Here is a 17,721-nt window from a genome sequence, read left to right as displayed (position 1 = left end):
TGAAGTTATGCTGCTGTATCTTATGCTTAAATGCACACAGTGTCTCTGAATGGAGAGATGCAGGTGCGGGGAGATCATTGCATCTCTCTCTCTCTCTCTCTCTCCCAACGTGGAATATTCATTTATATCCTGAATATTTATCCTGTTATCAAACAAGTTGAACACAGCTTTGGACAAATAGCGAACGACTTTGGTCTTTGAAAACAGAAATGATGTCCGTGTTTATTTGCATATAGAGCGGGGAAGTGAGATCCGATCACATGCGGTCACTCAGGACGCATGTGGAGAAGCATGTTAATGCCAGGTGTAAAAAGACGCACTTAAAGCTGTCCACTTGTGATCAGATCACCCGAGACGCATGTTAATACCAGGTGTAAACAGGGCCGATGTGTCCTTCCTTGATTCGTCACGCCCCTATCACGTGATGATTCCCAATCTATGTTTTCTGCCACCTTGACTGCTTTATACTCATGTGTAACTTTCAGTAACAGATCCACCTCGTCGTCGGTTCAAGCAAAGACTTTGGTCTTACTTTTCGCTATTTGCTGTTCATCCTCTGTAGTATTTTCTGCAACTAAGCAACCAAGCGCAGAGTAGACAATCTGCTTCCTGTTTACACCAGCACGTGTATGCCCAGTGTAATGTGAATGGTCATGTGATAGGTGTCTCAGGCGTGTTATTATGGATGGAGATTTTTTCTGAAACGGTGCTAAAACGCTTGTGTGGATTGAGATCGTTTTTGTTTGAAAATGCTGTTTTAAAATGAAAACGTATTGGTGTGGACGTAGTCTGAGAATCAACCCCAATGCATCAAAGCCTGTACTTCTTTGCAGTTGTTTACTCTTTGTTTTTTTTATCTGTCCATTTGTTTGACTCTGGTTCTCGCCGTATGACACAGAAAGTCTAAGATGTTTTTTTTAGAAGTTCTAAGAACAAACCAGGGCTAGTGACTGAAGAGTGGGCTTGTGTTTGACCAGTGACAAGAACAGAGGACTCCAAAGTGGATTCCCATGCTACTCTGTTTCTACATACAGTATAGTACAGTTCTTGTTGTGGGTAAGTTTGTTTTTCAGTCTTTTCCTGCTTAAAGAGGGCACAAACTGTTTAATGCAGCTTTAGCTAGTTACCATAATTTAACATTTCAAGAAGGAGAGAAAATGAGATTGTAACTTACTATAACATCACTAACATCAGTAAAACTGATAAATATTGGCTATGCTTGAGGGTATAATTTCCACTGGGAACAGTGCAGAACATGTTCTTGACACTTTTCAAAATCCCAGATTTCTTTACAGTTGCAATTTGATGTAAACCACTACATCCTCTTTCAACAGTGTTCTCTACTGCCCAGCTGTCATAGTCCAAATGAGGGAATACTCTGACTTGATACAAATGCAGATGCACCCATCTAGGTTGCCTTTGGCTGTTAGCCTATGCTTACAGCAATGAGCTTCATGAGATGTAGTGAGCACTTTGGTGACTGTTTTTGCTGTGAGTTTTGCCTCTCAGGCTACACACAGGCTGCCCTTAGCCATTTGATTGGTGGAGCTTGCTGGGGCTCTACGCAGCCCGGCAGCTGTGCCAAGAGCAGACACTAATCACGGGGGACATTTTTTTTTTTTCAAGACTATTCTATTTACATATATTTTAATTTACAGGTGACAATGTATTTTTAATACGCATTATGTGTATTATAAAATATTTCCTAATAAGACAAACACAACTGAACATAAATATGAGACAAGTACTTATATATACTGGTTAAAAAAATCTCAGGTCTCCATCCCAGAAACTATGCATTCACATAGACCCCGAGATTTCACTGTGTCCCGTCACATTTGAAACAAAACCTTTGCCATTGGCTATGCTACAAAAATGTACTCTATTACCACTGTGGCCATTTTCCACATTTGGATAATTTGACCTGCTGTGATGCATTCAGGGGTTAAACACCAATATGCTAGAAGCTACTAATGACTGACGATTTTTATTAAGAGAAAACCCCTGATACCACAATGTGCTCATTGAAGCTTTGTTCTGCTTTTTTTTTGATGCAGCTGTTGTTCAGGCTGGAAACAGAGGTCTCGAAGCTAAAATGAAAGAAAAGAATCACCTTTTGCCCTCAGCAATGGAATATCACCGCCGTGCTGAGACCTTTGCTCATTGAGGGGGCACGCTCTCATACTGAGACTGAACACCTGCTACATTTTAATATTTTCTTTCCTCTCTGTGTGCCGTCACTTTCAAAATATTAGACTAATATTAGTTCCCCAAATGGAGCATTGAGTTACATGCTATGAACTTTGTTTTGTTATGGTCCATTATTCTGTGAAAGGAAAGTCTTTGACATATATTTGATCTCAATAATTGTAATATTGGGTGGAATAGTGATTGTGGAGGCTCAATGTTACGGTAGATTGGTTTAGTTACTGTACATTAAGTACATTAACTGATGAGTCAAAATACAACACATTTTATCTATTTCATTCGTGTGTCAGATGTTATGTAACTCCTATGTTCAATGTTTTCTTGCTATACTGTCTTGGCCAGGACACTACTGTAAAATATGTTTTTCTTTGTTGATTTAATCTCAGTGAGGCACTTTCCTCATTAAATAGGGTTATTATTATTTAAGGATTTTAGGATTATTATTTAACAATCCTATGAACAAATACATTGACAGTAAATGTGGTTTGCCATATTTATATGATGAAATACATACAGATTATAAGATAACTCAGTCTATGCATTTAGTAGTGTAAGCCCAAAGGTAAAAGTCCTATATGTTCTATACCACTATACTGGCAGAAGAAAAAGGTCAGTGACATTCACATATATCTGCCAGGGCATTTAGTTTATAAATTGATATACATCCACTATTGTATCGGCTGTGTCGTCTATAAAACAGAATTATCAATTAAAATGAATGCAATGAGGACAGACTTTTTCCAACATGTCTTTGGCAATACATATTTTCAGCACATCTTTTTCAATATCATATTAGATATGTGTCAGTTCTTTTGTTGACACAGCCTCACAGTAGCTCATTAACCAACTGTTTGGTAGGACACAATCTCAATCTTGTAGAAGGTGAAGGCTAGTGTAGCATGCCATGCAAATAAAGGGGTTTGTTCTCCATCTGGCCAGGAACACCTCTGGGGATATTCTCAGCCATGGAGACCAAATGGTTTTTGCATGTAAGGGGACCACACAATGCTTCTGCATTAATTCACTTCACTATAGTTTACTGCAAAAATCATATTTCTGCCACCTCAGGCAAACCAATTGTCCCCCTGCCTCACTTTAAACACTAAATAATGACGCTGCATATTAATTGAAAAGCACAATAATACAGATGAAAATTAATCATGAAGACTTAATGAATGTAAAACATTAAGTGCTATAGTAACACAATGTTCTTTCTATTGTGCAAATACAAAAATGTGAGACATTATTGGATCTATTTTAGCTGCACAAGCACAACAACAAATGCAAAGAGATAGGTCTTGACCGCATAAACTGTGTGAGCACTGAAACAGCTGCGCAAATCACAGTAAAGCATAACAACAAGTGGCACAAATGGAAAGATGCTTCTTTTGGAAATCATTGTTGTCTGGAAGGTGCAGAGCGTTGCGATGTGGAAACACATAATCACAAAGCCAGAAGTAGGTGGTGTGCAATGCAACGCAATTCCTTCTGTATCTCATGTCATTAATGTTCACATTATGTTGGAGTTGATATGACACAAAAGCATTTTCAACATGATGCATTTAAGGAATAAAACCTGCAACTTCACTTCTTTAAAGAAAAGTTGAAAGGAAAGGAAGCAGTAATGAATGAGGCCTGGTAATCTGAGTTCTCCTACATAAGCAGGAAGAATACAGACCAGTCTGATGTGTGTAAGCGTGTGAGGTTATTTTACAGCAGCATGTTGTCACTTGCACTTGATTTAATCAATGTAAACACATAGTGGTCGGCCGTGCGTAATGGCACTGCATTCTGACGTGGCACATTGGAGACTGCAGATTTATAAACATATCTGTCCTGCTGCCTTCAGCTGCTGCAGGGATTTAATGAACTGAAGGAGAAGCTTTTCATATAGTATTACGCTGCTGTGGATAACACACTGTAAGAATCACCCATTTTAATTTATATATAAATGCAGACTGATTCACAGACATTCCTGCTTTAACCACATTAAACATTATTGTTTGATGCCAATTTAAATGCATCAACTAGTTTGGGAGTGTTTAATTAAAATAGTTAATTTGCATTAATGCTGCACATTTGTTGAGATTATTTAGTTTTCTCTTGCTGTTAAAATCACCAAAGTGTCAGCAGAGTGACTTTGTGCCAGAAATAGACGTAGATTTAGACATCTACTCTCAGCGCAACTTCTACGACCCTGTTTCAACCAAAAGACCAACAGCTCCCTTTGCGCTGCCCTATTTTAATTAACCTCCCACCTTATTGCGCCTCTCCTCCCACCTGTGTGCTGTGCACACAGCACCGGGCATCAAAATAATACACAGATGGGCAAAGAGAATTTCAAGGTCAGGAAAATACCAAACTGTCTGAGCACTGCTGGCTGGTTGTTGTGAGTGCCACAAAATTAGGGCCCAATGACTTTTAGTTTTAAAACCAAACAACATTTAAAACAACTCTGTAAATGAAAAAGATTTAGGAAACTGAAATTGACACTTTGTTATTGCTTCTCTGCAAACCAACATTGTTACTAATCCTTAAAATATTAATTATTAATGACCAATCTAAGTTGTTACAATCTTACTCAAAGGTTATGAGATGTCTTCTGTGCATGTCTCAATTCAGTGTAGTTATCAGCTCTACAGGCCAACTGATGTTTTGGTTCATTACTTCAACTACATAATAGTACAAATAACAACATGACATTTCATCTCCGTCCTTTCAAAAAATAAATGAATAATTAAACTGTTAATGATTAAAAGTTTAGCAGATTACATAGAGAAACTATTTTCTTTGTGGACTGTAGATACATTTTGAACAATCAGATATAATCACTGTTCAAAAATAACTGCTTGGATTGTACTTGACTGTGAACTAATGGCATCTAACATGTTTTAACAAAGGTCTTTGTTCAACAGTCTAAGTAAACATATTGTATTACATGCCATTACGCTCAGATTAGATACTGATCTGACTGTTTAACATGTTCAAAGTTCAGATTCAAACCTCTATAGTAAATTAAACCCTATATTTATTTGGGGCTTTTTGCCTTTTAGACAGGGATGAGTGGATGCATCCTGGACAGACTGGAAAACAACGTTGGAGGACATGGAACGAAGGTCCCAGATCAGATTTAGACCCAGGATGTTGCCATTTATATATGCAAACTGTTATCTGTACAAATCCCCCTGCAAACTGAGCAAAGACATTGAAGCCTATAGATTGTGTACAAGATTCAGAATCTGATGATACTTGGCCTTGTACCGTAATCTGTGTTGAGTGATGCTATGCATGTTTGTTTCATTTGTTGTGGTTGTCGGCCAGTAACCCTCAACCTAACCTCTACCCGAACTCTCATTTTCAGGTTGCTCTTCTATCAGGTCTGGCACTCCCTGCTGAGGCTCCCTCATTAAGAGGAAAGTGGAACATCTGTGCTGGACAGGCAAGATGATTTAGGCCTCCTGGCCAGTGCCTCAGTGGAGAGTCACTGCTACAGAGAACAAAAACTTTGTACTCTCCACAATTAAGAGAGGATAACTGCTTTCCTTGTATTTTCTTTAAAGAAAATTCTTCCACCTAGCTCTGGTTTTATTCGGGCCTCCAGGTTCTCACAGTACACCTTTGTAGACAAAACTCATTTCCACTGGGGCTGTGTTTTACAAATCCTTTTAATGCTACTCCCAGTAGGCACATCCTAATGGCTGCCTTTTAGTTCCTGTTGAACTGACTAACACCAAAATTACCACATCACTCTTTTCTGAGACTGATATAGTCTAGTGGGAAAACTATGACCGCGCACTTTGTAACACATTCAGTACAGCAAGTCTGAGAAAGCTGATCATTAAACTGAGTGTTAAAGTGCTTATCTTTAAAAAAAAAAGAAAAAAAAAGACCCTCGTCATCTGCTATCAGAAGTTGTCATAAAACTGGCCAAGAAAAGTTTTACATCTATCGTCTACTGGGTGTCTTTACATAAGATACCAGTGTCCTTTCTGTTATCGATTGGCTAAAAGTAGCATGCAGCCAAAACTTTAACACAGCAGAAAAATCCCATCCAAAAACAGGAAATGACAAAGCTAATTTGTTTCTTACAGTATATGTTGATTTAAATTAACATGTAAGAGTTTTTTACCCCATTAGTGAGAGTAATAAAAATAAGTTATTTGGTTTCCAGTGCTTCTGATGCACCATACTGGAACTGAAACAGAACAACACAACAATCAATATTCATAAATCTCTACACTGATTGGTTGGCTGTATTGCTGACCCACCCCCTTCCACGACATACCCTATCCTAAGATCTGAGGGCTAGATTTGCTAAGGCTTTTGCTCCCATTTTTTCCTGCCAGATTTGACACACTCTGTTTCTCAGTCTCTCTCCTCATTGCATATGCATTTAAGGGAGGAAATAATAAAATAGATAATAACAGATAATAGGAGGATTCATGTTAAAATATGCCTCTAAAGAATAGGTATAAAAATAGCACAAATGGGATTTACAAGAGCCACAAGGAAAGTTGCAGTGGAGAAAAGAAATGTGCACTGCAAATTTGCTTGTATATAAATATTATTTGAAGGAAAAATTAATCAAGGATATTATTAATGAGCATAATATCTGATGACTGTAATGCAACAGATAGTGAAAAAATAGTGGATGTTCATTAAACTTGAATATGAACAGGCTGCAATTGTGTTTTTTTCCTTTGTAAAGACATTAATAGTTAGCATTACCTCAGTATTAATTTATAAAATATGATAATCTATATTAACACCATCTCCAACTCCACCTGCTCTGCTCTGAACTCTTACTGCTGATCACTTAATCAAGATCAAGTGATCTTGATTAAGCGTTTTAATCAAGATCACTACATTACTATTTTTTCCAAGCTTGGTGACCTCATAGAAATCCCACTGCTGAACTGTGCCTGTGAGCTGTCCTTCATTCGCAGTGTGTATCTTGGAGGGCTGTCTCCAGCTGACTGCATAATGAGCTGCTGTCTTAGTAAATCAGACACTGAATACACGCAGATCGTAGCTGCAAACTTAATGAAAACTGCTGCACATATTTGTGCCTTGCCATTTTCTAGATAAATCTGGCCCTGAATGTAAGTACAACCTTTGTTTGTTAACATGAAAACTCCACATGGCAACTTAAACATCTCTAACTGAAAAATATATGCCACGTCAAGACGAATGATGTTTTCCATAAGACTCTCTCTCTTTAACAGCATAACCTTCATGTCTACCCTGAGGCTTTTTTTTTTTATTTTATTTTTTTTAAATGGTGCAGCTGCCACATTGCAATGATTTCCAACTGCAGCCATGTAGAAGATGAGAGCATGTGGACTCAACTGAGCTGCAGTTGGAATGTGGACCATGTGACCTTTGGGCTGTACACCATTTATGGACTGGAGCTAAAAACATTTTTATTTCATTACTCAAGATTCAGTCTCTAAAAGAGATTAAGATTTTGAATTTTGATGCTTATACTGCTGCCATAGTATTTTGTGCCAAGTACACAATCATTTTCTTATATGTACCATCTCATCCCATATCCTTCCGGCGCCATCTCAGGTGGCAGCCCGTCACAACCACTCCTACCCATTTGTATTCATTGGCTATTTATTTTAGCTTTCAGCATCTTTTTAGCATTTTTCTTCTTTTAGTCTTATAAAGAATGCATCTTGCACACTTTTCACACTTTTTTAAAGTTTTCCTGCTGTTCCTACTCATCAGGATACTTTTTTCACCTGGACGATATGCGAGCACATGTCAGGGGGGTTTACACTCCGTAGGAAATTCTCTCATGGCGAACAGTGTCTGCCCCCGAGGAATACCACCAACATATTCTGGGTGAATTAAGGAGGAAATACCATGGCTGCAGAGCAGGGATTTAAGGGCGAATGAAGAAGAGGAGATACAAGGCATATCTCCCTTCCATCACTATAGGAAATGTGAGAAATGTGAGAAATGTGAGATTGCGACAGACGAACTAACAGCACTGGTGAGGAGACAGAGAGAATTTAGGGAGAGCAGTATCATCTGTTTTATGGAGACATTACTCCATGTAGATATGCCGGTCTACAACTCCACCATCACCGGCTTCGAGACAATATGGCCAGAGATTGAAGGATGAGCGGTAAGAAGAAAAAGAAGAAAGGAGGGGGCTTGCCGTTCTCATTAACAACAGATGGCGTAATCCAGGGCATATTACTATTAGGGATAGAGTCTGCAGCCCAGACATTGAACTTTTAGCAGTGGGCCTACGTCCCTATTATTTGCCAAGGGAATTCTCACATGTTATAATGATCGCTGTTTACATTCTGCCATCGGCTGACACGACCGTAGCGTGTTACATCATCCACTCAGTCACAGCGAGGCTCCAGTCATAGCACTCCAGCGCTTTCATCGTGATATTCGGGGACTTCAACCATGTGACTCACTCCTCCACCATGACAAACTAAACCCAGTTTGTTGATTGCCCAACCAGAGACAATAATACCATGGATTTACTGCATGCTGACATTAAGGATGCATACAGCTCCACAGCCCACCGCCCACTTGGCAGATCGGATCACAACCTGGTCGACCTCTCACCCCAGTATAAGCCTCTAGTCCAACAGCAACCTGCAACCACCAGGACATTCAGGAGATGGTCGCATGATGCAAATGAGGCTCTGAGGGGCTGTTTCAAGGCTACAGACTGGGAGGTTCTAACCAAGCCATACGGCGAGGACATCAATGAGCTCACACATTGCATTACAGGTTACATTAACATCTGTGAACACTGTGAGAGTCATGATCTTTGATTTCTCCAGTGCCTTGAACACCATACAGCCTTTTTTGCTGGGAGACAAGCTCAGGTGCATGTGGGTGGACACTCTGCTTGTGACCTTGATAATGGACTACCTGACCAACAGACCACAGTACATGAGACTAGGGAACAGGTTCTCAGAGACAGCGTTGAGCAGCAACAGGGTCCCCCAGGGAACCATCCTCTGTCCCCTCCTGTTCACCCTGTACTCCTCCGACTTCAGATACAACTTGGAGCTAAACGTCAGCAAGACAAAGGAGCTACCGCAGGAATAAGCCTACTCTGACCCTTGTCTCCATGGAGAAGATGTCAAGGTAGTCCACTCCTACAAATATCTTGGAGTACACCTAGACAACAGGTTGGAGTGAACTTAGAACACAGAGGCCCTTTACAAGAAGGACCAGAGCCTTCAACATCTGCAACAAGATGCTTGTATGTTATATCAGTCATTGGTATCCAGTGCCATTTTCTACACAGTGGTGTAGTGTGAAAACTGGGGATGCTAACAGACTGAACAAGCTTGCTAGGAAAGCCAGCTCCATCACGAGAAGTGGAATTAAGCTGGACCTCCTGAGGGTGATGGCAGAGAGGAGGATGCTAACCAAGCTGGTGAGCATTCTAAACAACACCTCCCATCCCCTCCACACAGGCTTGTTAAACAGAAGAGGACCTTCAGCAACAGACCAAATGTTCCACCGAGCAACACAGAAGGTCATTTCTGCCGGCGGCCATAAAACTCTACAACTCCTCCCCTCTCTGCCACAACATGGGATTAGGCTGAGGCTTTCCGTCATGTGCTTTCCCCTTTCTCACAAATAACTCATAACTGGTTAAGAATTGCACTACATAATTATTATAGTTCTGCACAATGTATAATAATAATGTTTCTATTGCACACTGTATAATAATGATAATTCCACTCCTATCAATTTTTTTTTTGTATTTCATTATATACTATGTACATAATCATCACACATGGGTTAATAACTATTTTTTAAATTTTTTTCACTACTCTCATATACTATGTATATAATTACTGCACAATGTGTAATAATGAGCTTCTCTATTTTACTATTAAACTATTTTATTTTATTCTATGTTGTGTGTGATGTGTGCTGGACGGTGCTGTTGTGACACTTTAATTTCTCTCAGGATTGATAAAGTATTTCTTATTTATGTTGATAACCATATCAAACTTCATCTCTTTAATGTGGTTCATTCTAGTACCAAACTCTTCTAGCAAAACACCATGCAAAATAATAAATAATGAAAGCCCAATGGACAAAAAGGCTAATTGGTGTTGATTTTATAACAAGTTAACTTTGATAATGTTTACTATGTGGTGGCCGTCTTGAATGTGTGAGATGAGATTTTCCTATGGCAGTAAATCTGGCAGACATAGGCAGACAAATTCTAATTTAATTAGGCCTGGGAATAATGGAAGGCCTTCAAAATTTCCTTGACAAATAAGCTACACTGAATGGTTGATAACAATTCTGTAAAATTGTTGTACTGGGATCAAGCCATGGGTTGTATAGCAGAGCTGTGTTTGTTGAGTAGTAGCTATGTAGGATGGATTTATGGTGAAAAATAATGGAGAGTAGTGAGTCACAATGCTTGTGTGAAGTGAAAACGACCAAGCCCACGCAAAGCTCTTGGTGTAATGTATGCAGCCAGCACCTAATTTCTTATTCCTCTCCAAGGAAGCCTTCTGAAACTAACCCAGCCACTCTATTTATATCTGGCAACATCTTTTCGTCTCTGCACTGACAGAGCCATTAGGTACAGTACAACACAACCCTATAGCATCGTAACCTGCACACTGATAAATCTGAATGTTAAAACACAATATAATTTACAGTTCCTCAGCTATCAGGAAGCTTACTGATAAACTTCCTAACAGGTCATTCTAACAAAGTAAATGGCCATTTTTATTGCTCCCTGACTAAAATGTGGCTTTTAAATTGAACATGAAATAGACTTCATGTGAGAACTCAAGTCTGAGTGGATGTGTTTGTCTGTGTGCATTTGAAGGAGAAGGAGAACAATCAGTATGTTTTACATGGACAAAATTCAAATGACTAAATAAAAGTAACACTTTCATTTTAAAGCTGTTACATTTGCAGTAATCAGATTTTATCAGTTACCCACATTTACTGATTTTTTATTTTTTATTTTATGGAGATCATGTTAAAGTGATACTCCAACAAAAATCTGTCTCAAACCTGTCTAACGTGCATTTAGCTTTATATTTAATCATAATTGGTAAAATATGCCAGTGCATGCCCATGCTGAGAATATGAATACACAGTGTAAAAGTTAAAAAAAAAAAACAGTCATTTTCAGTTATCTTTTTCACAATGAAAGCTTGTCATTTGAATTCACTGTCACAGACATGAATTCAAGTTGACCGTTTCTGTCAAGGATGAAACTACCACCTTTTGATAGCCAAATTTTAGCTTCACTCAACAGCTTCTGACACATACCTACAAACAATGCACGAGAGGAAAACCTGCTTTGTTTGTCGATTTATGAAGACTCTTTTGCATGTAGGGACATCCTTGAGCAGCATGCAAGAGCAACAATTTACAAAACTCAAAACATAAAATATATCATGCATTTGGACCATGCCCCTGAATCTGTAATGCACCTCTGGATCTGCCTTGCTCACCAGATTGTAAAATGGCAATTAGCTTATGTTAGGTTAGCATCAACAAATGTTTGCTTCTATGATTTGCATTTCAAAATTTGACAATAGTTTGCACTAGTAGCACATACTGTAGTCAGTTTGTGAGTGATATATGGTAAATATGATATTTTTAGTTTGTTATTAAATGGCTTGTTAGTGAAACCTGCTGGTAGAGTTAGCACAAGATTTTCATACATTGAATTTCTGTGACTTAATTAGCTTTTTCCTATTTACAGTTGTAACGCATTGTTGAGTGGTAACACTGACTGCTCCTTATGACAGTGTGTTCGCTGTGACCACAACATGCTAAATATTAACAGGCATTTTTAAAAGGATTTGTATCTTTTGCCATGGTGATGGGATCTAATGGTCTTACAGATGACTTGTTTGGACAATTAAAAAAAATTTTAAAAAATAAATAAAAATGAGCTACTGCGTTGCAGAAAGGAGGTATAACAATTTAATCAAGGATAGACTGCAACGACATGTCACATGTAGTAAGTGCTGATTAGTACACATTAGGCTAATACAAACTGACCAAAAATAACCCACTTAAGAGTTTTTTGTCTTATAAACTATAATTGACCGATGGCTGATGATTTTCAACTGGGTCTTGTCCCGGTCCTGCAATGCATTGTTTCTATAAATAATCATCATATTAGGGGGCAGTAGACGGTACATACACATTAAGGATACAGCTCAGTATATAGTCCACTAGCAGCTAATTCACTGTAGACTGCAATGAGAACAACTCAGCCACCACTGAGTTTAACTAGTCTTTCTTTACAAACCATTCTTTGCAAAGGGAAAGGTGCAAAAATCCAAAAGTATTGCAATCAATGCATACAATACACCAATTTTCTGGCAAGCCAGATTTGATCATTATGCTTATCATTCTTTGTTACCCATGACCAGCCAACTACCAGATCGTAGCCACACGGACTGTTCATTCCTCTCAAGATGGCAGCACAAAATAAAAATCTTAACTTTATTCTGTATCAGTCAATCATGGTTAGAAAAAAATAGCATTTTATCACTTGAAATCATCCCTGTAGGAAAACCTTTACTGTTGCTGTGAGGCACATCTTTTCAGAGGTGTCAGGACCATGGTTCAACATATGATTTATGCACAAGAAAACAACATTTATTGTCCCTGTTGATACAGTAACTTTTTGGAAAACCTCATACATTTCAGAGAGAAGATACAAACGATGCATGCTCAGCTGTGACGGGAATATTTTTCATCTTCTTGTGAGAACCTTTTGATGTATGATGTGCATATTTAACTTAGGATTTTTTTTGTAATTTTCAAAGTAGTTAAATATAGCTGTGCAGTCTGTCTACGTACAATAACCTATTGAACAAAACGGTGTACTTACACTTGAAAAGTGGGCTAAAAAAAAAAAAAGCACTATTTGTGTAAGGCTGTGGCGGTGTGCTCACTCACCAGCTGGGCATCTGCAGGAGGCTGTTCCATTGGAGCGTGTCAGGCAGGTGGAGTTGTGCAGGCAGGGACTGTGGAGCAGGTCACAGGGGTCATAAGGCTGGTTGCACAAGGGGCCACTGAAGAAGGGGGGACAGGTGCAGAAGAACTCCCCTGGTACATCTGACTCCTGACACTGAGCTCCATTTAGACAGGGCCCAGAATCACACTCATTCACATCCTCAGCACAGTCCACACCTGTCCAGCCTGGTGAGCACAAACACCTTGGATACACCAGAGAGGAGATATGGAACTGTAGAGGTTATTTCAGAATGTATTAAAAATAATCCTGGATAAATAAACACTTATTTAGTAGTTTTGTAAAGGTTAAGTGTTTTTTCCCTCAGGGACACCTGTGCTAAAAACGGATATATCACTCATACTGCAGGGTGCCACAGATAAACTACCACAAGGCATTTTTTCTTTTTTTAAATTCAAATGATCCACTCAACATTCTGTATACAAACACAACGTTACAGTGCATGTATTGGCACTGCATCCCACCTGGATCTTTGTGTGAGACAGAGCGGGGAATTTGCAGGTTAATTGCAATACTGGTCAGAGCAGCTCTTAATTCTGGACAGCTGAATGTAGGACACAGGAGGTTAGAGCACTGAGTGGGGATTAAATGGAAATGTATGCATGTTAGAGGCAGACAGCGAGAGAGACAGGGACAGAGAAATAGAGAGAGAATCAGAGTGTGTGTGAATCTGAAGTATCTGCTCTTAAGGCAGGTGAATATTCCACTTGGTGGCAGTGAGTACCCAAGCACTACCAATCACTCCACCTCGCATTCCTTTCCATCCCCCAGCTTTTCCACCTGAAGCAGTTTTACGTCTCCCCAGTGAGAGGGGCATTAGCTGAAGCAGATACACCAGCTTTTTCCTCCAATGAGTCACAGATCCCCTGAAACCTTTTCATGCTGTGAGCCATAGATTGACTCATTTGTTTTACCTGCCATCTGCAATTCATTATCTCTGCTGCCAGTGGAAGGACATATTGCTATCTCTGAACGGCTTCTTTTTCTGCATTTATTAAGTGACTGATGCACCTCGTGAGGACAGTGCCCTCGAGCTAGCTCGCACACCTACTTGTAGCTGTTGAGAAGGTCTGTGCAGGTGGCGTTGTTTTTGCAGGGCTGTGATAAACATTCATCAATTTCTTGTTGGCAGTTCTCCCCCTCCCAGCCGGAGTGACACACACACTCATAACTCTGGAATACAAAAGAATCAGATAAACACTGAAATATACTGACAGAGTGTAAACATTTTACACCTGCACTTGACCTGGTATAATGATTTAGGTAGTTATAGTCTAGAATTTATAGCAATAGCAATACTCACCATTAAAATATTACTTAGCTGCTATCTGTGTTCAGTAATTCTAACTTATTTATACCTGTTATATTTTAGCATGCAAATGGTACAGTGTTTAATATACTTGATTCAATGCATCTCAATTTTCTTAAAAAATATTGTAGAATAAAACCTCCCACTCGCAAAAAAAAAGATATTTCCTGTGAAAATCTGTTTAAACTGTGGAAGAGTCATGCTTGTCTTAAATTTTCACATTACTGATATGCAGATGTATTCCTTCTACCACCCACCCTCTGGATAAAATGCAAGCCTGTTTTCTTCGTGCCATTCAAGGTATATGGTACAAGCTTTTATCAAGCGCACAATATTACCACTGCATGTTTTGTGTGGAAAGGAATTTTCATAGACAACATGTAAAAGATGTTTGATTGTCAAGATTTCTCTCTGTAACCAATGAAATATGTTGTCTCTACTGTACATTAAGAGACAGTTATATATATATATATATATAACTGTCTATATCTTTCTGCCATTCAGTATAAGAGTATGTGGACCCCATGTCCTTTATTTCATTATTGCAATCTGCATTAGGATAATTAATCATGGCATGGGAGATGAATGGTTTGTTGTCTATTTCTTTCCAAGGTTCCTGTTAAATTTAAATTCCTCTTTGCACACCAGATGAAGGTAGTCATATGGTCTTTTCAGTTTTTCAGGATTCCTCATTGCCAGCGTTCTGTCTAAAGGTCCTGGGTGCTGCTGGTTGAACGCATGCTAATCTGTATTTCATACACTGGAGGGGAGCCGTTAAACTTTGTCTGATATAATTTGTACACTGTGGGCCCTATGGTAGTGGGGGGAAAATGCCGTCATCTCATGATAAATTAGATACCTCCAGGAGACTCCAATTCCTTACCCCTGGCAATAGAACATAATCTCATTTTTGCTGCTAAGTCACCTTCAGGGACCGCAATTCTCCAAAATAAGCTAAAGCTCTGTGGGACACAGTGTTCTAAGAGAGGGATAGCTGCACTGTAAACAAGACTATGTGAAGGGTTTTCCAAAAACTGTCCTTATTTGAATAACAAGACTAGGTCAAAACTTAGCATATGGCTGGACTGTGTATGGTCAATGTTTGAAATTGTGGCCAATTTGTTACAAGGATAGTCAGTGTTAGTGTCTCTGATGTGAATTCCTGGATATTAAATGTTCATCTGCAATTTTCTGTAGCAGTCCCAATTTGCTGGTAAAGTGTACTGAAATAGCATATCACATGACATAGTTAAGCTACGTTTGAGTAAAAAAAAAGGGTATAAATGCAGTTGCAATAACAATACTTTCCACCCACATCTTGGGATGTTTGATTTGAAAGAGATCTTATTTTAATTCTAATTCTAACTATTCTAATTATCTGTTAACTCCCCCTGCTCTTTCATCTGTTTCACTCTGTGGATGTCTCTCGTTTTTCAATCTGTATTGAGTGTTTTGTCAGAGTGATGGTTATTTGGGGTGCTTTAACTCTGCGCTCTAGCTCATGCCTCTATGCATCTTTTTTCTGTCTCTTTCCCAGCCAATGATCATGGAGGCTGTGGTGGAAATTGTAAATGAAAGTTTTGACAGCATTTTGGGTGCAAATTCAGGAGGCTTATATCTGTCCAGTTACAGCAGTTACAGTCAAATCAAGCACACCTGCAGAACGGCCGCCCCACACTAAACTGACGAAACAGCTACATGAGTCGCATGTTTTACCTGCAAGACTTATTTTAATGCTTTTGTTCATCGTTTGTGATGTGAAAACGACAGAGAAATAAAAAAGTTGCATCCTGGTATTAGTTCAGTTATAAAATCCAAACACACCGCGGAGTGTCTCTCCTGCCGGCTGCTGACAGCGCTGTCAGCCAAAGAGTCAATCCCACTGGATGGTAGAGGAGGAGACGGTAGAGACACTGGTACGTGTCTGTTTAAACAGGAGTTTAGCCAACTTCACTTCACACTGGAGCTGAGAGCATCAGAGCTCGGAGCAAGAAACACAGTCACTCAGTGTCACAGTGCTGTCCTCTGCTTCCAACATTTCGTGCCGATTCATTTTGAAAGAGCAACGGCCAACGCGGAATCTCCAACACTTAGCCGGCCGACCAGTGGTGTAACTTCATCACTCACTCAGTCACTCACTCACGGACAACCGCGGTTATAGGGCTGGTCTGTGCCCGGTCCAGCCAATGAGTTGAGGAAAAATATATATTGGTGAAAGAGTGTGACTACAAAAATACTGTATTGGTTGATATTTTATTATATCTTTTGTATCACATCTGATTCCCTTCTTATGTGGTAGAAAAGTTGTGAAAATAACTGAATTCATGCTTATTCTACAAAGACAAAGACTTATTCTAAAATAGCCTCGACAAAATTATTGGTACCCTTTAGAAGTTGTAAGGAATAATTGATTTGCAGTGATACTTTAAGCAGATTATTGTGTTTTAATTAGTATCACAGGTGTTTTCAATCTTATAATCACTCATGCAGCCAGTTTAAAAGGAAAAAAATACTCACTCTGCTGTTTTGTGCCACTGTGTGCATCACATTGAACATGGAAAACAGAAGGAAAACTAGAGAGTGGTCTTAAGACATTAAAAAAAAGTTAATAGTCAAGCATGGTCAATGTAAAGGTTACAAGACCATCTCCAAAGAGCTTGATGTTACTGAGACCACTGTTGCCTATATTATCAAGAAGTTTAAGGCCCATGGAACTGCAGCAACATCTCTGGACATGGTTGCTAGAAGAAAATTGGCCCGAGATTGAACAGAAGGATTGCTTGAATGGTCGAGAAAGAACCAAGGAAAACTTCAATACAGATCCAAGCTGATCTTCAAGCTCAAGGTACAATAGTTTCAAGTCGCAGCATCTGTCGCTGTCTGAATGAAAATGGGCTCCATGGTAGAAGACCCAGGAAGACCCCACTTCTAAGAGGAGACATAAAAAAGCCAGACTGGACTTTGCCAAAATGCATGTTGACAAGCCACAGTCCTTCTGGGAGAATGTGCTTTGGACAGATGAAACAAAACTAGAGCTTTTCGGTAAATCACACCAACCCTATGTTTACAGAAGAAAAAATGAAGCCTTCAAAGAAAAGAACACCATGCCTGCCATGAAACATGAAGGAGGCACAGTGATGTTTTGGGTTTGCTTAGCTGCCTCAGACACTGGCCTTGAATC

At 39.2% G+C, this 17,721-nt stretch overlaps 1 protein-coding gene across 2 annotated transcripts in view; it reads right to left on the bottom strand.

The window, feature by feature from the left end:
* eys (eyes shut homolog) overlaps window positions 1–17,721 on the bottom strand; it is a 170,339-nt gene that overhangs the window by 85,301 nt on the left and 67,317 nt on the right. For both annotated transcript variants that reach the window (XM_067609895.1, XM_067609896.1), the window contains 2 exons: window positions 14,283–14,404; window positions 13,156–13,415 (listed from right to left, as the gene is read on the bottom strand). In XM_067609895.1, coding sequence (XP_067465996.1) covers window positions 13,156–13,415; window positions 14,283–14,404 — 382 coding nt within the window. The remainder of the gene's footprint in view (window positions 1–13,155; window positions 13,416–14,282; window positions 14,405–17,721) is intronic.

This window comes from Thunnus thynnus, chromosome 14 (assembly GCF_963924715.1).
Source record: "Thunnus thynnus chromosome 14, fThuThy2.1, whole genome shotgun sequence".
In the NCBI taxonomy this organism is placed as follows: Eukaryota; Metazoa; Chordata; class Actinopteri; order Scombriformes; family Scombridae; genus Thunnus; species Thunnus thynnus.
The sequence above is the reverse complement of the archived record's forward strand: the minus strand, read 5'-3'. Positions and strand labels throughout refer to the sequence as shown.